Consider the following 19,878-nt stretch of genomic DNA (forward strand, 5'->3'; position numbering starts at 1 on the left):
AAACACACTGGGTTAGATTTTCTCATAGTTGTACCCTATACACTTTGTTTACAAACTACTGTAGGTACATTCAGGTCACTTTTGATTATCTAATATTTGACGGCTCTTTCTAGCATCAAATCCCACGTCTTAAGACAACACCTACAGCTGCGAGTGCAGGAAGAGGATTCTTTCCGTATGACTCTCAGTAGTGAAACGAAATGTGATTTGCACAGTGGACTTCCAGCTTTTACGAGCTGAGGCTTTCTTCCTCTCTAACCTTCATTTCTCCTTCATGCTTTTATTTATAGATGTGCAGCTTTTGAGTTCACTACTGATCGAAGGAATTGGTACCGTGCTCGTGCATTGGCTACTGTAACTCTGATCTCTATAATCAACTGCAGTTAAGTTACCTCTTCTCCTTGACCTCCAAGATCTCCTTGATCATGCTCCATCAGTTATAATGTCTGCAACCTCAGTCCTGCCCTAGAGGGACTCTGCCATTGGGCCATCGGTTCATTAGATACGTTGTGCAGATTTAAAAAATATAGTTAAGTGTCATTATCAGACGTGTGTCTTTAAACGAGAGCTTTCTCTCCTACCGGCTTCTGTATCTAAGTCAGCATGCTCGGTTTGTGATGACTGCGAGTTCCACTTCCACAGCAAGGGATCCTGATGCCATATAGACAGGATTATGATCTCACTGCAGGAAGAACAAGCTTTTCTCCAAAACCAAACACCTTCCGCTGGCTAAGAAAATGAGAAGTAAAGGGCCCGGTCCTGCGGGCTTTTATGAAGTTCTAAATAAGGGAAAAGCCCTATTGACTTTACTGGAGGATCTGAGTGAGGGCCAAGTCTCTCTTGCCTTCCTCACATGAATAGTTCAATGTGAATACGAGAATAAGGCTAGCAAGGTTTGGCCATTAACAGAGATTTCAGGATTTGGCCCAAATAAATTGATAAATGTATTATCTCCTTTTAAATTCTGGCCCCAAATTTGTTAGCCACACAGTAACACTTATCTAGCATTTTACTTCTTCCAGCAGCTGTCCAAATATCAACTAATCCTCACCATATCCCTGAAAGGTAGGTAGGTAATTCCCCAGTTTTACAGATGAAGAAGCTAAAGCAGAGGTTAAATGACTGGCGTGGCAGAGCCAGAATGAGAACCCAGGAGTTCTGGTTCTGCTCTCACTCTACACCAGTGGAGCCCTGTTAACTAGAATGAGATTGCACCAGGAACACTGGCCTCTGATGTTAAGTGAAATAACCTTTCATATGGTATCTGTGAAAGAGAATACCTGAGAACATACCATTGCCAAATGGAATCTCCGGCTTCCATAGCAGCTCAGAACTGGCAAGGAAGTGGGAACAATACAGAGTGTGGATCAACTTACACTCCTCTAGGAGCCTGGGACAAAAAAGTCACATGGCTTTGTATGCTGTTTCTGCAGTCTGATAAACTATCCGAGGTAGCTAGATACTGGGAAGGGTCTTTAAAGTGAAGGAGTGACTTGTGTGGGGGTGTTGTGTGTTGTAATAACTGGGCCTACAAAGTTATCCTAATTGTAAGATCAAATGGAAGGAGGGAGTAAAAGTCTATTAAATGTCACAACACCCTATAACAATAATAGTTAAGGGGAGAAGGTGGGAAAGGGAGACAGAAAGACTAAATTAGTCTAAACAAAAAAGGACTAGTCAATTAATTCAAAGACTGTGTTAACAGCATGCCTGGTAAATAAGAAAAGTGGGGGACTGAAAAATCAATAGACCAAAATTGGTGTGTGGAAAATTAGGCCAAACTAGTAAACAGAATAATAAGAGGAAGGGCTATTCCACCCACCACTTCCTTTTGGGGTCCTTAAAAGAAAACCTCGTGGGGAAAAATTAAGAAGCAGCAGCTGTCAGCCAAAAATGCAGGTGACTAAAAGAAAAGTAGGAAGGTGTAAGCTTTACCATCGTGGCTGCTATCCCCGTCTCCTGAAACTCTGAAGTCCACCACAACGCCACTAGGCCTTCTTTGTCCTGGGCCTGAGAAATGCCCTGAACAGGCCCAACCAGTCAAAGGGACCCAAATGACATCGCCACCTCCACTGGCTCTGGCAAAATCCCAGATGTGAAACTTGGTGAGTGTCCTTATCCTTCCTTACCTTATATTTTCACTTTCCTATCCTTCACCTTTTGTCTTCTCTCTAATAAGAGTCTGGCCTAGCAGGCCAAGACTGTCTATTTTGCAACACTGCTGTAGGCCTGTAACCAGAAAGGCAATGAAAAACAATGCCCTACACAGCCTACTGCTGATGCACGTTTGCCCGGTCTGGGAGTGGCTCATGAAACCATGTGCTGTGCCTGTGTTTTAAGCAGTGTTGTTGCAGCCATGTTGGTCCCAGACATTAGAAAAAACAGGTGGGTGAGGTGATATCCTTTATTAGACCAACTTCTGTTGGTGAGAGAGAAGTTTCAAGCTACACAGGGTATGTGTACACTGCAATTAGTCACATCTGGCTGGCCCGTGCCAGCTGACTCGGGCTCACGGGGCTCAGTCTAAGGGGCTGTTCAACTGTGGTGTGTGATGGGGTGTGACTCACCCCTGCGACGCCTCCTGCTGGCTGCCCTGGGGATTTGCTCTGTATGTCAGTCCACCCTCTACTGGTGATGTCTTGGCAATGTCACTTCTGCTCCTGGGACCCATGTCACTCCCAGGACCGCAGCATCCTCTTCATGACACAGCCCTCCAGCTGTGCCACACTCTATGTTCCCCCCTTCCAGGGAACAGTATGGCAGTCCCTCAGTCCAGCCACTTCCTCAGTGACAAGTGGGGGTGAGGGGGACCCGGGCCTGCCCACTACTCCGGGTCCCAGCCCAAGGACCCTGTGGATGGCTGCCACTTGCTGCGTCCCCTCCGACTTATCTATAGATCTCCCTGAGCCACTTCCCCACGGCCCCAGCACCCTCTTTGCCCTTGCCTCAGGGCCTCAGCCTGCAGATCCCTGCAGCCTGCCAGGAGCTGCCTGTAGCTCCCCGGGTTTCTGCCTGCAGCACCGCTATGTCCAGGGTGCTTGCTGCCCTCTGCCTGCAAGGCAGCCAGTCTTCCTTCCTCCTCAAGCTCCAGGGAGTGACTGAAGCTGCTCTGCTCTGCAGCCCTTCTTATATGGGCCAGCCCAGCTCTGACTGGCTGCTCCTTGCTGCCCCTCATTGATCACGGCAGTTTTTATGTGCATCTTTGATCGCTGAAGGTCCTCAGATAATCCAGTTGTCATGGTGCGAACATTCCAGCACCCTATCTTTAAGGATGTTTTCTTTCTTTTACTTGATTTGCTTGGTGCGTTGGTTACAATCCACTTGTCATGTTATAAAACTCTAAGCTCCAAGCACCCATTGAAGCAGGCAAACTGTGGTGGGACAACACCCTATTGTCTGGGGGCTGACCAGTTTTATGGCTGGCGATAGTTGTCCAGTGAGATACGATGATCTCTCCCTCTGTCAGAGGCAGCCCCTGGCACTCAACTCTACACCAATCGAATAAAAGCTTAGAACCAGTGACTGCTGCCTCCCGTGTTGTGTCGATGTTCGAGGCAAAGCTGGAGTACCTCTCCAGGGCGCAAGCCTGGGCAAATGATATGGAGGCCCTGAGTTGCTCATGCACGAGGACCCCCCTCTTAGTGTCACCGGTAAAATCCATAGGAGAGGAAGAAAAAATATATCTGGTACCCAATCCGCTGCAGATACTAAAATGTTAGTACCTGAGTGCCTTTGGGGCTCCACTCTGGATTTTCTGTCTAAATTTACTCTCATAGCCTTACATTCTCCAGAATTCACCCACAAGGTGACAATGGTCCCTTCTGACCTTAAAAATCTATGAATCTCTGAACCCCCTGAACCTTCACTAGTTTTTAGAACCAAACCTTTTATGAGGTTCTGAAATGTTTGGCTAACTTAGTTTTCTTCCATTTCCACAAGCTTCTCCACTTTCAGATTAGAGACAGCATTAGAAGTGTCAAGATACCAAAAGGAAGGCTGTTCCCATGAGATTTTTTGCCCAATTTTCCACATTCTAGGGGTGGATGCTTCCCCACACTGGACCTGAATTACCAAACTGTGGATATTCGCTCATCACTAAGGGCTGGTCTTCACTACCCGCCCGGATCGGCGGTAGAAAATCGATCTCTCGGGTATCGATTTATCGCGTCTCGTTGGGACGCGATAATCGATCTCGGAATTGATGTGCATACTCCACCAGCCCAGGTAGGAGTAAGCGCTGCCGACGGGGGAGCCGTGGCGGTCGATTTGCCGCCGTTCTCACAGCGGGGTAAGTCGGATCAGATACGTCGAATTCAGATACGCTATTCGCGTAGCTGAATTTGCATATCTGAAATCGATCCCCCCCCCATAGTGTAGACGTAGCCAAAGAGACTCTAGGTCTTAGCTCTGGATCTGCACCACAGGCTGTGCACTGATGATGACTCTAGCTGTATGCATCCCCACCTGAGTGAATCTTAGGGCTTGCACACACTAGCGCTTACTTTGATATAACTTAAGTCGCTCGGGAGTGTGGAAAAGCTGAGCAACTGCCCTGAGCAACGTAAGTTACGCCGGTGCGCACGGCGCTATGTTAGTGGGAGACGCTCTCCTGCCGACAAAGTTCCTGCTGCTCAGGGAAGCGGAGTTATTAAGCCAACGGGAGAGCTCTCTCCCGCCAGCAGAGAGCACTGGCCGCACTACAGCGGCACAGTTACATCAGTACAGCTGTGCCACTGTAGCGATTCTAGTGTAGACTAGCTCTTAGGGATGTCATTGGTTCCTCTTGTTGGATTTCAGGGATGTCTCCATTCTGGAATCATGTGAGAAAGCCCCATGACATCTGCAGACAATTCACACATCTGCACAGTTAAGATTATGATGGTCATTCCAGGGGGTGCCCTCTTCACCACTAGTAGCTCTTCCTGTCTGTGTCCTCCTGGCAACAGATCTCATCCCCTGTTCAGTAGAAATCTGATTTTCACCTCCTCTTCTCACATTTAATACATTGCTCATTTGGGATTTAGCACTATTTAGCTCAGCTGCTCAATATGCTTATCAGAGACAATAGAGATGGGAATTGACCTAAGGTCTAGTCCTGCCATTGCAGAATCGTTCCTTACAGTATATTGTCCTGCATCTGCATGGTCGCTTCCAACCTATACTTACACCAATATTGCAACAGTGGTAGGAGTATCAGCAGGAACTAAGAAAAAGCAGTCCTTGAGGAAGCATCAAAAGTTCAGACTAGTAGCCCATTCTTTGTCTATTCATCCAGAGTAAACCCTCCCTGCAGAAGGAGTATGTAACAGTACTGATAAGAATACCACAGCCTCCAAACTTTCAGGGTCATTTACGTGGTTATTGATTGCTCTGAGAGGGACTTCTGGTAATATCAACAGTAACATAGACTGTCATGTATTCTCTTCAGAAGGCATGCCCAGGACACAATGTGTCAACATCAGTGCAGCTTTAGAAATAATATCTTTAATCTAATTTTTGGAAATTGAGAGACTTTGGTCTCTCTTTGCTTTCTAGGGTGATGCATCGAGACCACATCAGCTCCTTTGTGACACGCAATGATGGGGGATGCTGCAGGGAAACCTATTTTAATTCCATCCTTTCAGAACTCTCTCATTTTGAATACACTGATGTTTGCTTCTTTTAATCAAGTTCATTCCCATCACTCTGCTTGAAATAAGCAGCTGATCTTGTTATCCATATGACCCCCCCGGAGGGCCTATCAAAGCACATGACAAATCTTATAACGTCAATCACTATGTTTGAACAACATTTTTTTTCCCCGTTTCCCTTTTTAGCATCACAAGCAATACTTTGGGCTCTTCCTGCTTCTCTCTCATGAAGAATTTTGGCCCCTTCTCTATTAAGAGCTGAGTCCAGCAAGGTGAGGCACTGCCAAATTCCCGGACTGTGAAATCTGATCTCCCCTGTGGAACATGGCTATTGCAGGGGATGGGGGCTCCTACCATGCGCTGGGCTCCGGCTGCTAGGCCTGGCTGGGCTGGGGAGGGACAGAACTTCCTCTTCCCCTGCAGGGGCTGCTCCCAGGTCAGGGTCAGACTCACCTCCGGGAACCTCCCCCAGCTACAGGAAGCTCCGGGGCTGCTGACTGGGAGCCCAGCTCTGAAGGCAGCGCAGAAGTAACGACCCCCCATATCCTGCAACTTTCAGTGCTGCATACACAGACACACATTATTTATATACATCATAGAGCTCTGCATTGGTGTGACAGGGCAGCCCCCCGCACTAGCCCCAGTGACGTCAGACCAGTAGCTCTGACAGAGGAAGTCCCGCCCCGTTCGAACTGGGCATGCGCCAGATGCTCACTGAGTATAAAAGGAGGGAACTCAGCTCAGTTGGGGCTGGCGGCCGCAGGGGAAGGGCCTAACTGGGAAGCTCCTGCAGAGTTCCAGCCGACGCTCTTGAAGCCGCCAGGAACAGAAGCTTTTATAGGCTGGCATGAACCCCTACTGCGGGAGGAACCAGAGGAGGCGACGGATCCTGAGAACCACGGAGAACCCTGGGATCTGTGGGAGACCCCAACTCCCCAGCTGGTAGGGAGCAACCCAGGGGAGGTGATGGACTGGTACCTTGACCCTGGTAAGCCTCAGTGTGTTTTGGTAGGACCCCCCGCTGAGCCAGTAATAAGGTCCTACAGCCCTGCAACCCGGGGCGCTTGTATGGACTCTGGCCATTAGGCCGTGCTGCCCTGTAAGGAGGGGCGTGAACCCTCACAATTGGTCAGAGGTGTGTTAGTTTTATATAATTATAATATCCATTCAAATTGATATAAATATTTACCTATACACTTTACAAGGAGGTGATACTCTCCGATAAACTAGACTATGCAATAAATCACATTTACTATGCACCTTTGACCACCTCCTCTACCTTGTGCTCATTAGACACTTCCCCAGGGACTTATATGTAGAATTAAAATCAACATGCCTCAGACCAATGTCATTTAGGCAGCAAGTTCCACATTTGGTAAAAAGAATGAATCATTTTTGTGGCTGGCAGTTTTTAATCAATATCAGCAGTGTCTAGCTGCTCAGAGTTTTGGAGTGTTCGGATAAATGCCTGGGAAGTCTACTGAGCAGAGGGCAGAGGAGGTGGCCAAAAGGGCCTGGTAAATGCAATTTGTCACCTAGCTCGGCAATTCATCATATGGCATCACCTCCAGGGATTTCATACATATAGTTCTTATTTATGTATTTTCAATTTACAGTCCTATATGATGTGGGCATACAGATCCTAACATATGTTTGAGAGAGGGATTTACCCGCAACACAAAATCCTAATCCCCCAACTCTACAAACTTTCACACATGCATTTGGCACTGGACTTCAGTGGGGTTTGAAATCCAGATCTGAATTACACATTTACAGCCTGTTTGTATAACAGGCTGAATCTGAACTGAGACACTAACTTTTGGGAGAGTAAGCAGGTTGAAAATCAGATCCAAATTCTTAATCTCTTAATCCCTTATAACTACTTATAGATTCTAGGACTGGAAGGGACCTCAAGAGGTCATCGAGTCCAGTCCCCTGCCCGCATGGCAGGACCAAATACTGTCTAGACCATCCCTCATAGACATTTATCTAACCTACTCTTAAATCTCTCCAGAGATGGGGATTCCACAACCTCCCTAGGCAATTTATTCCAGTGTTTAGCCACCCTGACAGTTAGGAACTTGTTCCTAATGTCCAACCTAGACCTCCCTTGCTGCAGTTTAAGCCCATTGCTTCTTGTTCTATCCTTAGAGGCTAAGGTGAACAAGTTTTCTCCCTCCTCCTTATGACACCCTTTTAGATATCTGAAAACTGCTATCATGTCCCCTCTCAGTCTTCTCTTTTCCAAACTAAACAAACCCAATTCCTTCAGCCTTCCTTCATAGGTCATGTTCTCAAGACCTTTAATCATTCTTGTTGCTCTTCTCTGGACCCTTTCCAATTTCTCCACATCTTTCTTGAAATGCGGTGCCCAGAACTGGACACAACTTGGAACAACATAGTCAAGAGTTCTCACTCTCCAACCACATTATAAAGGATAGTCCAATTGCATCTATCAAGGGTGCTTAGGGGTGGGAAATCTCTACCTTTATTAATTCTCAGCAAGAAGATTTCTTTCTTTGTGTCTCATGCTGTTTTCTCATATGCCAAGTGCCCAGACTGAAGACTTTGTGTATGTGGACTGTAAATATATGCACAAAGAATATAAACAAAGATCAATACAACAAATGAAATTTAAAAATATGTAAACCAACCATTTTAGCCCATGGGCTAAAAATGCAGTTATGTTGGTTCTTTTCACAAGGCTCCCTTGTCTCGTTAAACAGAATGAGTGACTGGTAGCACTGATACGATATCACATTACAGCTCAGGGATCCCTAACAGGAATTGCAGAGAGCTGCTTTAGTTGAGTGCGACTGTATGATTTTGACAGGACAGCCTTTGTACTTCCATTTGCCTTTCAAATGCTGTCAGTTCCCTAGATGTAGTAGGGTATGGTTACTGAAATACTCTATGATGATATTTCACACAGAGAGTTTAATTTATCCAGACACTCTAGCGCTGTATTTATACCCAGGAATTCAATCTGGCTTGGCTTTTTTTATTACATTTTTCGCTTAACTGTGTTTCTAAGAGCTACCCTTCTATATACTGTACCTGATGCTGCAAGATGGTCAGCACCCTCAATTCCCTTTGAAGTCAGTAGGAGTTGAGGGCACCCCCACGTTGAGTAACCATTTGTGTAACCACCCCTGACAGGCCAACCGCATGATTTGCCCTCAAGACTAATAGCACTAAATACATAAACAGCTATTGCTTGAGCTAAATAACTAAGTCCCCTAGCTAGGAACAGTAACAGATTCATTAATCTCTTTCATGGACCAGCCTCTGAGGTTGGGGGGGAATAACACAGACCCACATTCTCATGAGGACAGTCTCAGTATTGGCTCCAGTCCTGCAACTGGATCTGTGCAGGTGAATCATTTTCCTCATCAATGGGGCTCTGCATGGATACAAGGATTGGTCCATGTGAACCTGATAGCAGAGTTGGGGCCCAAATTGGTTAAATCATCTTATAATACAAACTGTGTTTCATTTAACCACCAGCTATATATATATTGTTTAGCAATCGATTAATAAACAATGGGAGTAGATTAAGGCACCAGCGTTCCTTCCATAACAAATTAAAACAACACCTCTATGGTAAATCTTTCGGGGATTTCAACTGGTTTCCTTTAAGAAAAAGAGTTTTCAAAATAGAGTAAATAAAGGGAATAGTAACATCTTGGCAGAATGATTTTTTTTTTCTATTAGGCACCCTAACAATTCTAATACAGGGAATTACAATTTATATATACAACTATATACATATTGAGGGCTAGGTTCACCAGTATGCCCTGGTTGCTTTGCATCACCAGGAACAGTGCAAAGCACCTGGAGTGGCCTGGTGAATCTGGCCCCTGTTATATATGCTGATACTCCCAGTTTGTACAAAGAGAGATCTACATTGATTGGAGTTCTCCCCTCCATAGTCATTCTCTTGTGTGTCTGTACCTGGTGCCTGTGTCACTGCCACTCTTCACTGCTCCATCATCCGTGAAATTAAAGGTCCCGGTCCAATTTGCCAATTCCTCTCCACTCTGCCAGCTAAACTGCAGCCCTCTAATAAGAAAATGAGGCAGTTGATATTTCATGTCATTCATTTGATTAATTCTTTCAGCATGTGTTCTGTTGGCCGTTTCTTGACACAGCAGATAGGAGACATTCACCAAAAAGGGAGGGGGGATTAAATTAACAAATTAAAATATCAAGAGCCATGACTCATTGTTTTATTATCGTTTATAGTTATGGTTGAAGCTTTCACTTTGCTCAGCCTGATTTTGCTACATACAAACCAAAAACCTGTGGAATTAAAAGGCCAAATTGTCAAAGATAAGCACCTGGGATGTGCCTGCAAAATAAGTGTACATGGACCAAGTAGGTAATTTCATAGAGAGAGAGACAGGTGCATGTGACACCAGATGATTGCATGTGCAAAGAGCTTTGAAACTTGGCTCCGTTTGCAATTTGGACCCACAGGTTTAATAATGATGGAATTTAGATGTCTCTGATTTGTGGGCCGTTGGAAAAAGGTTTGAGAATCCCTTCCCTGTCATTATTTATGACATCTGATTGCTTGCCTAAAGTCACATGGTATTGTTTCCATTCCCTGATTGGAGAACTGAAGTGTTATAAACAAATATCAGGGGGTAGCCGTGTTAGTCTGTATATGAACCATAGCTGCTGCTAGTGGTTCAAACACTCATCATGTCGTTAGGCAGTTTTCTTAAAGCCGCAGCTCTGGAACCATGTATGTATGTGAGAATCTCAGCTTCCATTTTAAAAAAATGCTTCTGGCCCTCATGGTTCTGGAGCAAAGCTTGAGACCATGAGCCGAGAGCTCCCCAAAGGTTCAAAAGCCAGCAGCCCAAGAAAAAGAACCATGATTATTTTAAAAAAGAAATCTCTGATTTTTTTAAGCCGATCCTATGATTTGGGGGGTCTCACTCATGATTTCTGAACACTTGGGGTGACAATACTGTTTTCCCAATGAAAGCTGTTTACCAGCATGGTCTGGCTGGATAGTGTAGAAGCTGAGCTGTGCTGTGGTGAGGGAATGGGTTGTCGGGTGATTTACCAGGAAATTAATGGCATTTAGATGGACAGATGAGGTGATCCATCTATGTCCTTTTACCAGTGTAATTGGCAGCTGTTATCTGCACAGGAAGTGAATTAGGAAGGAGGAACTGCCTGAGACATGTAAATGAAGGGTTTTCTTCCTTCCAGAAGCAGAGAGGGAGGACAACTCCAGTTGTTCTCTGGCCTGCCATCAGGTATGTTTTTCTAAAAGATTAGCCTAGGAATTATTCTGGGGAAGTTCTATGGTTTGTGTGATACAGGAGGTCAGACTAGATCAGGGGTCGGCAACCTTTCAGAAGTGGTGTGACAAGGCTTCATTTATTCACTCTAATTTAAGGTTTCGCGTGCCAGTAATACATTTTAACGTTTTTAGAAGGTCTCTTTCTATAAGTCTATAATATATAACTAAACTATTGTTGTATGTAAAGTAAATAAGGTTTTAAAAATGTTTAAGAAGCTTCATTTAAAATTAAATTAAAATGCAGAGCCCCCCAGACCGGTGGCCAGGACCCGGGCAGTGTGAGTGCCACTGAAAATCAGCTCGCGTGCTGCCTTCGGCACACGTGCCATAGGTTGCCTACCCCTGGACTAGATGATCACAATGGTCCCTTCTGGCCTAGGAATCTATGATAGCAATTTACTTGTTCCAGATGGGGAAAATCTGTGGGTGGGCACATACTTTCTATATTGTTAGAGGTGTTTGAAGGAGCCAGTCAGATCTCTGGCATTAATTTCTGCTAACTACCTAGTGCGCCAAAGTAGCAGTATTTCACAGAATGAATAGCACACCGCGAATAGCCAGTGCTCGTCTACCGCAAATACCCTTGCTTGCCAGCTAACGGGGGTGTTGTTAAGATGAACAGCCATCCCCCAAACATCTGTGTAAACAAAAGCCCATGTGTGCAAATAGCAAATAAGGAGGGAAACAAACATGGTCAAACCAAACAGCCAGATGGCGTTCAAACAAATGTTCACAAGCTGGTTTTTGCAGCATGTGGTTAGCTCCACTGTTGCCTCTCTTTGTCTGCAACAAAGTGTTTGCAACATGACCTACTAGCAGGTGTTGTTTCAGTGGTTCCTACTTGTTAGTGCAGGCTAGTATGGCAAACTAGCCTCCTCCCACCTACCTTGATTATGAGCCTCTTGCAGGGCACAGCTGCATGGCCACAGACCACCTCCCAACCTATCTACTATGTGTGCTAGCCCTCAATGGAGCTTGGGCTGCTGGGAGTCATGTGACTATCATGTAGCTTTGGCTTTCCACACAGCTCTAGTTGGAAACTACTATACCAAGACAGTCTGATATAGTATTTAAAGGGTCTGTTGTCAGCATGGTACTAATTATTTCATATATTCATATTATACTGTGGATAAATTTCAGTATCCATCATGCAGATATCATACTGCTCATTGCAATGATTATTATTAATTTGCTTGGCACTACAGTCCAAAGGCACCAGTCAAGATCAGAGCCCCAGTGTGCTAGACACCGTACTTTTCCTAGACTAGCTGGCACTGCAGGTAATGGCAGTCACAGCCGAAATGTAAATACAAAATTCTTTATGAAATGATAATGTCATTCCCTCTGTAACAATAACTCTGTTTACATACATCTTGTAATAAAGACCAACAGCCTATAAGTAACTGAATGAATCCCATTGACTTTCCAAAGATAAACAGAAATATTTAGCCAGTGCAAAAGTGTATGCTGAATTATCATGAAGTGAGACCAGGTTGTAGAGCAAATTTAGAGTTTGCATTCATTTTGGATGGCGCTGCTATAGTGGGCAGTTTAGAGAGTTGCATGGGAGGGGAAAACCACCATATAAAATGTGATCCATCCATTCTGCTCTCTCTCTCCACCAAAACAACCTGGCATCAAAAGTGGTCATTCTAATTCCTCCATGTAACACATTAAAAGATAGAAGAGCCAATGAAAAAAAAAGTTGCTTTCTTGGCCCCGATCCTGCAACAAGATCCATTAACGTATCCCTTTATTCCCAAGTGGAGAATCATGGAAGTCAATGGGAAATCTGTACAGATGTAAGAGACCACTACCAGATTCTGTTATGTCACAGGAGCTTGGACCATCTCCCATCTGGTGTCCATTCTGCAAACAGAACTATCTGCATTTGACTTCTGAGAAAGGCAATGCTGTAAAATGCCCTTTTTATAAATACGGTGGGAACACAGACAGAAAGCAGTCTTGGCTGGCATAAATCAGAGTGGCTCCTTTACCTTCAAGGGCACTATGATGATTTGTACTAGCAGAGGGTCTGGCCCAATGTGCATATTTCTGTGTGGCATGTTAGTATAAAGCAGGCATGAGAAAGCTTTCACTCCTGCTGACTACTTTAGATTTTGTGTCTGTTGGAATAAATACTTGTTGTTCTCTTCCAGGTTCCTCAGTCTAGCAGATTGGTGACTGCACTTTATAGCTTTAAATAGTTTTGATTTAAATTTAAACCAGTGTCAAATGTGTCTGATCGCACGTCCTCTAAAAATGAGTTTGAATTAATGAAGACAGTAGTGAACAATAAGATGGGGGGATAGTGAGAGAAATAGTCTCAGTGCTTTCAAAGAGCTGAGTTGAAATTTGGATTTAGGCTACATTTGGCAAGTTCGGACTCGCATAAACATTTGCAAACTGAAGTAGATGTATAATAGATGTATAATTCGTATCAGTGTGGCCCTTATACATGACCCTTCCTATGGCATAGCTAAAATTCAGTCAGATGGATTTTAGATAATTGAAAAACACTTTAAAAATGTGAAGCAAAATTCTGCCCCCTGGTGCATCTCTATACAGCACATAACTTCTGGGAGAAAAGCAGAAGAAACACTCAAATGCTCAGGTGGGAGGATCTGTTCATAAAGGAAATGATAATTCCATGTTATAATACCCTCTTCTCAGGCCTCATTTGGAATACTCTGTGCAGCAATTGAAGCATCAAGTTTAAAGCCCGGCGTTCAAATTTTGGAAAAGACCCAAGAGGAGATCAGCAAGGGAACGGAAGGTATGTATGTCTTATGAGGAAAGGCTTCACATGTTTAGCATGAAATGGCAGAGAAGAGATCGAATTAAGATAAAAACATACCTAAGGAATGCAACTAAGGGTCTGGTTATGAATCTGTTCTCTCTTCATGGTAAGGACAAGCCACAAGGTGATGAGCTGAGTTTAAGGAGAGAAAAAGTGTCCAGTTAGGTGTCAGGATCCCTCACTAAAGAGAGAGTGACACATGGAACCATTCAAGAATTTAACAACATATAGAGCTATACTACAACTCAAGAAGATACATTACAGCACTCCTAGGACTACTCGCAAGGAGGAATATGGGTATGCAGGATTGGGTCCATAACTTTGTAATGTATTTTCTGGAGTTCTATTATACCTCTATATTTCGTAATAGAACTGTTCTTACGAGTAAGGCAACTTGCACAAACAATGAATTGCAAGGAAAACGAAGAGTGAGATTTTTTCAAAAGCTCTCTGCCTTGGCCTAACTCTGCTCCTATCGAAATCAGTGGGGGTTTTACCATTGACTTCAAAAAGAGCAGAGTGAGGCCAATGCTTCAGAATCTCAGCTTTTTTTTTAAAAAAAGTTTTTAAAAGTTGGGGATTGGTCCTGCTTTGAGCAGGGGGTTGGACTAGATGACCTCCTGAGGTTCCTTCCAACCCTGATATTCTATGATTCTAAGTTCCTTGTGGTTGTGAAGAAGACCTTGAAAACATGAACTAAGGGTTTGTCTAGATGGAGAATTGGCACGCAGCAAACTGGGATGTAAATCTACAGTGCACTAGCTTACCATGCATTAATTGGTGGTGTGGACCATGCTACCATGCAATAAAAGTTCCATAGTGCACTTTGATCCACTGCTGTTTGAAATGGGAATAGATCAAAATGTACAACAGAACTTTTTATGTGAGATAGCAAGGTCCACATCGCTTGTTAGCTCATGGTACGCTATTGCACTGTAGATTTATACCCTGACTTGCTGCACACTAACTGTCCATATAGACAAGACCAAAGTGTAAATTGATGCAGTGCTTTCTGCCTGAATCTGCAGACAGCTTGAAACAATGGCTCTGAGACGTGTGAACCACCCCACCAACCTATCTCATTGGGGTATTAATTCGAAAGCCTAACAGCACCACTTAAAAAGTCAGCATTAACTATTTTGTTGCTTATCGTCTGAGTGGCCTGAATGGGGAAAAGGTAAGATAAGCCTCTGGAATTGAAAGTTGCAAGAAGGAAGAAATGCAATGGGGTGGGGGCGGAAGAAGGAGGAAAGAAACAAGAAAAGAGGATGGGGAAGGAAGGGAAAGTGGAGGCAGAAATAGTGGCCTAATATGTATTGGGACAAAGAATCAAATATTCAAAAACAGCCTCCCAAGATATGTCTGCACTTTTCTGTGGCTGCAAAGGATGGATTTATGATCATAAAATATCATCTCCCCCTTAAATTATCATATTTTCCCACTGCTTGATGCTGAACATGACACTAAAAATCTCGAACAAATAACAATGATAATTAAGACCTTAAAAACAACAAGGAGTCCGGTGACACCTTAAAAACTAACAGATTTATTTGGGCATAAGCTTTTGTGGGTAAAAAACCCCACTTCTTCAGATGCTGAAGAGCTTATGCCCAAATAAATCTGTTAGTCTTTAAGGTGCCCCTGGACTCCTTGTTGTTTTTGTGGATATAGACTAACATGGCTACCCCCTGATAATTAAGACCTTAGTTACCACATAAATGCCATATTTTTCCCTTGTTCTTTGTGAAAAATCTCTCCTTGATATCAAAGGGAGTTCTACTGTGGATGGAAGGGAGTGCAGGATCCTAATTTAGAGGCCAACTTACAGGCAATAATTAACCCTGGAGTTTGACCCTCTGGACAGACTGAGTTTTACAGACTTGCACTAGAAAGTACTCATAAGTCAGTTCCCTTAAACCAAGAGGACTTGAAGTTTTCAGACCAGTAAATGTCAATAGCAACGTTTTGGCCTTAATCAGTAGCTACAAGGATTGAGCCAGTGTGTGGTTGAATGAACACTGAAGTAATGTGAAAATAATGGGAAAACAGAAAATTAACCGGGCTGCATAATTCTGGAGGGCCTGTCAAGGATGGTGTCAGAAAGCAGCAGGGAGCCTTGCAAAAAGCCCCTTTGCAAAAATCCAAACAAGAAACCACTGCAGCCTGAACTGAGGTTTTAGTAGCGGGGGAGGTCAAATCTGGATTTCTGAAATATTACCTAAGCAAGACCAAGCAAGTGAATGAACTCAGATATGGAGTGTAGGATCCATATGATCACCTTATCAGATTACAGAGGTTCCATCTCAGGGCAGCTTTGAAGGTACACTATGGATGCAAGATATCTGGTTAAAGTTCAGCTCAAACAAGAGAGAAGATTCTAAAGGACTTCGCTTGGTCCCTGATGGCCCCATTTCTGCCCTAAACAGAAGGATGGTCCTGATCATTCGAGCAGCTCCTGCAGAAGGATCTGATCACAGTCTAAATAATTACCTCTTTGTCACTGGAGTGTCATAGGGCAGATCAGGACAAACAAATGAAGAAGTGATTAACCGTCTGAAAGCTCAGCATTAATTTCCAAGGAGGTCTGAATAGCAATGACGGCTCTATGCAAACTAGTCAGGGAGAGACTAGCAGATCCCATACACCTCTAATATCAACCCGTCCCAGGAAACCTCCTGCTCACTTGTTTCTTCTCAGGATGAGGGATATTTACAATGATTTGTCAGGCTGACAATCCTGTTATCTCCAGTTACCCTAGAGAGGGTGAATAAAGAGGGTGAATAAACTCAAAGGCAAGCATCAATGGACTGAACCCAATGTCATTTAATGCCTGTAAGCAAACCTGAAACCTGACTAAGTCTGCTGATCCTACATATGGTCTGGTGAAGGGTAACACTGAAGTTAGAAGACAATCCCTTCCCACCACCCACCAGTAAGGAGCACTTTATCCCTGACAGGAGGAGAAATCAGTGTGTTTCACACTTCTCCCAATGTCTTCCTCTCTCTTTCTCTCTTCACTGTCTTTAATCTTTCTCTCTCTCTGTTCTCTTACTCTCATTCCTTGCTTATCTTCTACATACTTATCTTCTATCTCAAGTCCTTACTTGAGGCAGAATTATCTAGTAGTCAGACACTGGGAGTGGAAACCAGAGAGCTCTGCCTTTCTAACACCAGCTGTGCCACAGACTCACTTTGTAGCATCAGGAAAGTCACTTAATCTCTCTGTACCTCAGTTTCCCCAAACCTAAAATTGGAATAATAAAACCTACCCTGCTGGGAGGTGGGTTAAAGATTCATTAATTAACATGCATAATGTGACATTACACCTCATATTCATCATAGAAATATTGTTATGATATGAATATGGTGTAACTAATATGTTTTATGCAAGATGCCTCATGTGAGGTAGCATTGAAAAGGTAATGATCTCCTGAATGTGTTTATCAAATTTGTAGGCATGTATCATTTCTGTATCTGACGTTAGGAATATTGACTTTGTAACAATTATAACTGTGTGTGTATGTGGGGGAATGCCCACCCACAGTGGGCAATCAGCCTGAATGAGCCATTTAAGAAGGACAATAGAACTTTGGAGATACTAATCTCCCAGCTTCCTGAGGAGCTTCCTGGGATGTTGCTTTGACACTGCAGGGTCACATAATGATGGTATGGAGTACTGCCTGCTGGACACTGCTGGTATTTTTCCACTGGAAACAAAGGGTTCCCGCCTTATGTAAATTCTATTTAAGGCTGGGGAGCAAGGCAAACAGGACTCTTCTCCATTGCCTCCCCATCCAAGAAGGAAGATTGCTAAAAACACCTGAAGGGAAAGGCTGGGGCTGAGTCCAGGCTGAGACTGGGGTCCAGTCTGTAAAGAGAAATAACTGGAACTCTAAGCTACAGAAACTCTGCAACCTGCCTAAAACAACATTGAGGGTGAGAAATTACATTTAGGGTGAGAAATTATTTACTTGCTTAGTTTGAATGTTTTGTTTGCTCAGTAATCTGCTTTGTTCTGTTTGCTATCCCTTATAATCACTTCAAATTTACCTTTTGCAGTTAATAAACTTATTTCTTGGTTATTTCAAAACCCAGTTTGTGCAATTCATATCTGGCGGGGTGGTCAAAAAGCTGTGCATCTCTCTCTCCACACTGAGGGAGAGGGTGAATTTTTATGAGCTTGTGCTATGCAGATCTTTCTATACAGCTCAAGACAATATTATTTGGGGTTTATACCCCAAAGGAGATGATCATGTGAGTGTTGGGCAATCCCCGAGCTGATTTCTCCCACACAGAGCTGATCTCAGTGTCTCCATGTCCATTTGCAACTGGGTGTGTCCCTACCTGTGTGCGTGCGCTGGAGAAGACTTGAGGGGCTGGTACAGTGGAACAGAGTGAGGAAACCCAGGCTGCTGCAAAGTGGGGACTCAATGAGACCCCAGCACATCAGGTGAGACTGCGAATGGGGGGTCCAACCTGTCACAAATAATATGCTCTTTGAAAGTGTAATATGTATTCCTGACTCATTAACAGATTTCCCATGTGACCTTACAAGTCAGGTGGTCAGTCTCTCTGACCTCAGTCCCACATCTGTAAAATAAGAATACCTGCCTAGTACACAGGGTGCTGTAAGGACAAACTCATTAATGACTGTGGGCTGCTTGAATACCGTGCAGATAAGGGCTAAAGAAAAAACTGTTGAAATAAATAAGGGAGGAGGAATTGCTCGAAGGGCTGGACTGAAGAGGGAGAGAAAAGGAGTTTGCTAGATGAGGGGAATAGTATGGTAAAAAATACAAAACGGAAGTGGGGACAGGAGACAATGGAGACAACAGGGTAAGAGGGGTGGCAGGAGAGCAGAGATCAAAATTTGCCTTCCATATAGTGCAAGTTTGCTTTGTGTGATATCCCATTTACTTAATTTCGCATTGTGCTTAGGTGGGGGGTGGGGACGGAGACCTCAGAGGGGCTTGAAAATATTTTAATTCCTAGAAGATGTGAAATAGAACGTCTATTTAACAACCACTATCGGTATGTTGCCATCCTAGCAGCATGAGCAGTGTCTAGGCCAGGGGTTCACATGACAAAATTTTTAGTGGCCTCAGAGTGCCTTTTTCTTGCTGGTGGCCACGCTGACAATTTTTCCTAAAATACTTAATTCACTTTAGGAAAAACAAATAAATATGCACATATCCATGTACAAATCATTGTAATTTATTTATGTATTTTTTCAGGATTTTTTCAGAATAACAATAATGTACAGTGGTATCTATTCTTTACTGGACCTAAACAGAATAGAAACAGAAATAGGATGCTTTGCGTGTTCTCGTCTTTTTGTTGCTGCTTTTGCTTTTTTTGATTGCTTTTTTAAAAAAAAAAAACTTGCTATTAGCAAACAAATATCTCTTCACAGCAGCAGACTTACTCAGCTCTGGGACAAATTAAGCCCTCGATGGGGAGATGGGCAGGGAGGCCGCGGGTCCCAGGGACGATGGTGTGGGTGGACCAGAGCCTGGAACAAGAGTCTGCTATCGCATGGATGGAGCCCAAAGCCCCGTGGCTGAAGCCTGCCCCCGCTCCCACCAGGGAAAGTGGGAAATTCACCAGCTGCACCTCCAGCATTTATGTCTCCGGAGGAGGGTGGGGGCCCAACCCCCACTGGTGGCCCTGGAAGAGGGGCCACTGCTTCTCCCACCCCAATCACAGCCCAGGAGGCTGTGGCCATAAGAAAAGCCCCTGGTGGCTGCATGCAGCCACAGTGGCCACATTTGAGAAACACTGGTCTAGGCAGGTCATCCACTGTGTGCAAAAACTCCCCCTACAGGAGGGTGAGATTCGGTATCTCTAAATTGCCTAGATGGTAAAATTATGTGACAAGTGAAAGGCACATTACAGGATTACTTTAATAGCTTCTTAGTATCCGGTCTTATGCTTGGAACCATCATTAAATCGACTCTCAAGGCTCAGCAGCGTAGAAAAATAAGACAGACAAGGGAGGGAGATTCAAGAATGCGCATGTCTCTAACAATCCAGGGCCAGATGTTACATCCCTGGTGTAACTCTGGGGAGATTGCGGCTGTAACACCAGGGATGAATGTGGCCCCTTGGGTTCAGAATCTAGGGACAAC

At 44.1% G+C, this 19,878-nt stretch overlaps 1 protein-coding gene across 3 annotated transcripts in view; it reads right to left on the reverse strand.

The window, feature by feature from the left end:
* The window catches only part of ST8SIA5 (ST8 alpha-N-acetyl-neuraminide alpha-2,8-sialyltransferase 5), a 106,838-nt gene that overhangs the window by 39,882 nt on the left and 47,078 nt on the right, over positions 1–19,878 (reverse strand). For 2 of the 3 annotated variants that reach the window (XM_034774587.1, XM_034774585.1), the window contains exon 2: positions 9,585–9,692. The exons of the other annotated variant lie outside the window; for it this stretch is intronic. Coding sequence is in view for 1 of the 2 variants with exons in the window: in XM_034774585.1 (XP_034630476.1) it covers positions 9,585–9,692 (108 nt within the window). In the remaining variant the exon portion in view is untranslated. The remainder of the gene's footprint in view (positions 1–9,584; positions 9,693–19,878) is intronic. 3 annotated transcript variants of the gene reach the window in all.

This window comes from Trachemys scripta, chromosome 6 (assembly GCF_013100865.1).
Source record: "Trachemys scripta elegans isolate TJP31775 chromosome 6, CAS_Tse_1.0, whole genome shotgun sequence".
NCBI classification, from domain to species: domain Eukaryota; kingdom Metazoa; phylum Chordata; order Testudines; family Emydidae; genus Trachemys; species Trachemys scripta.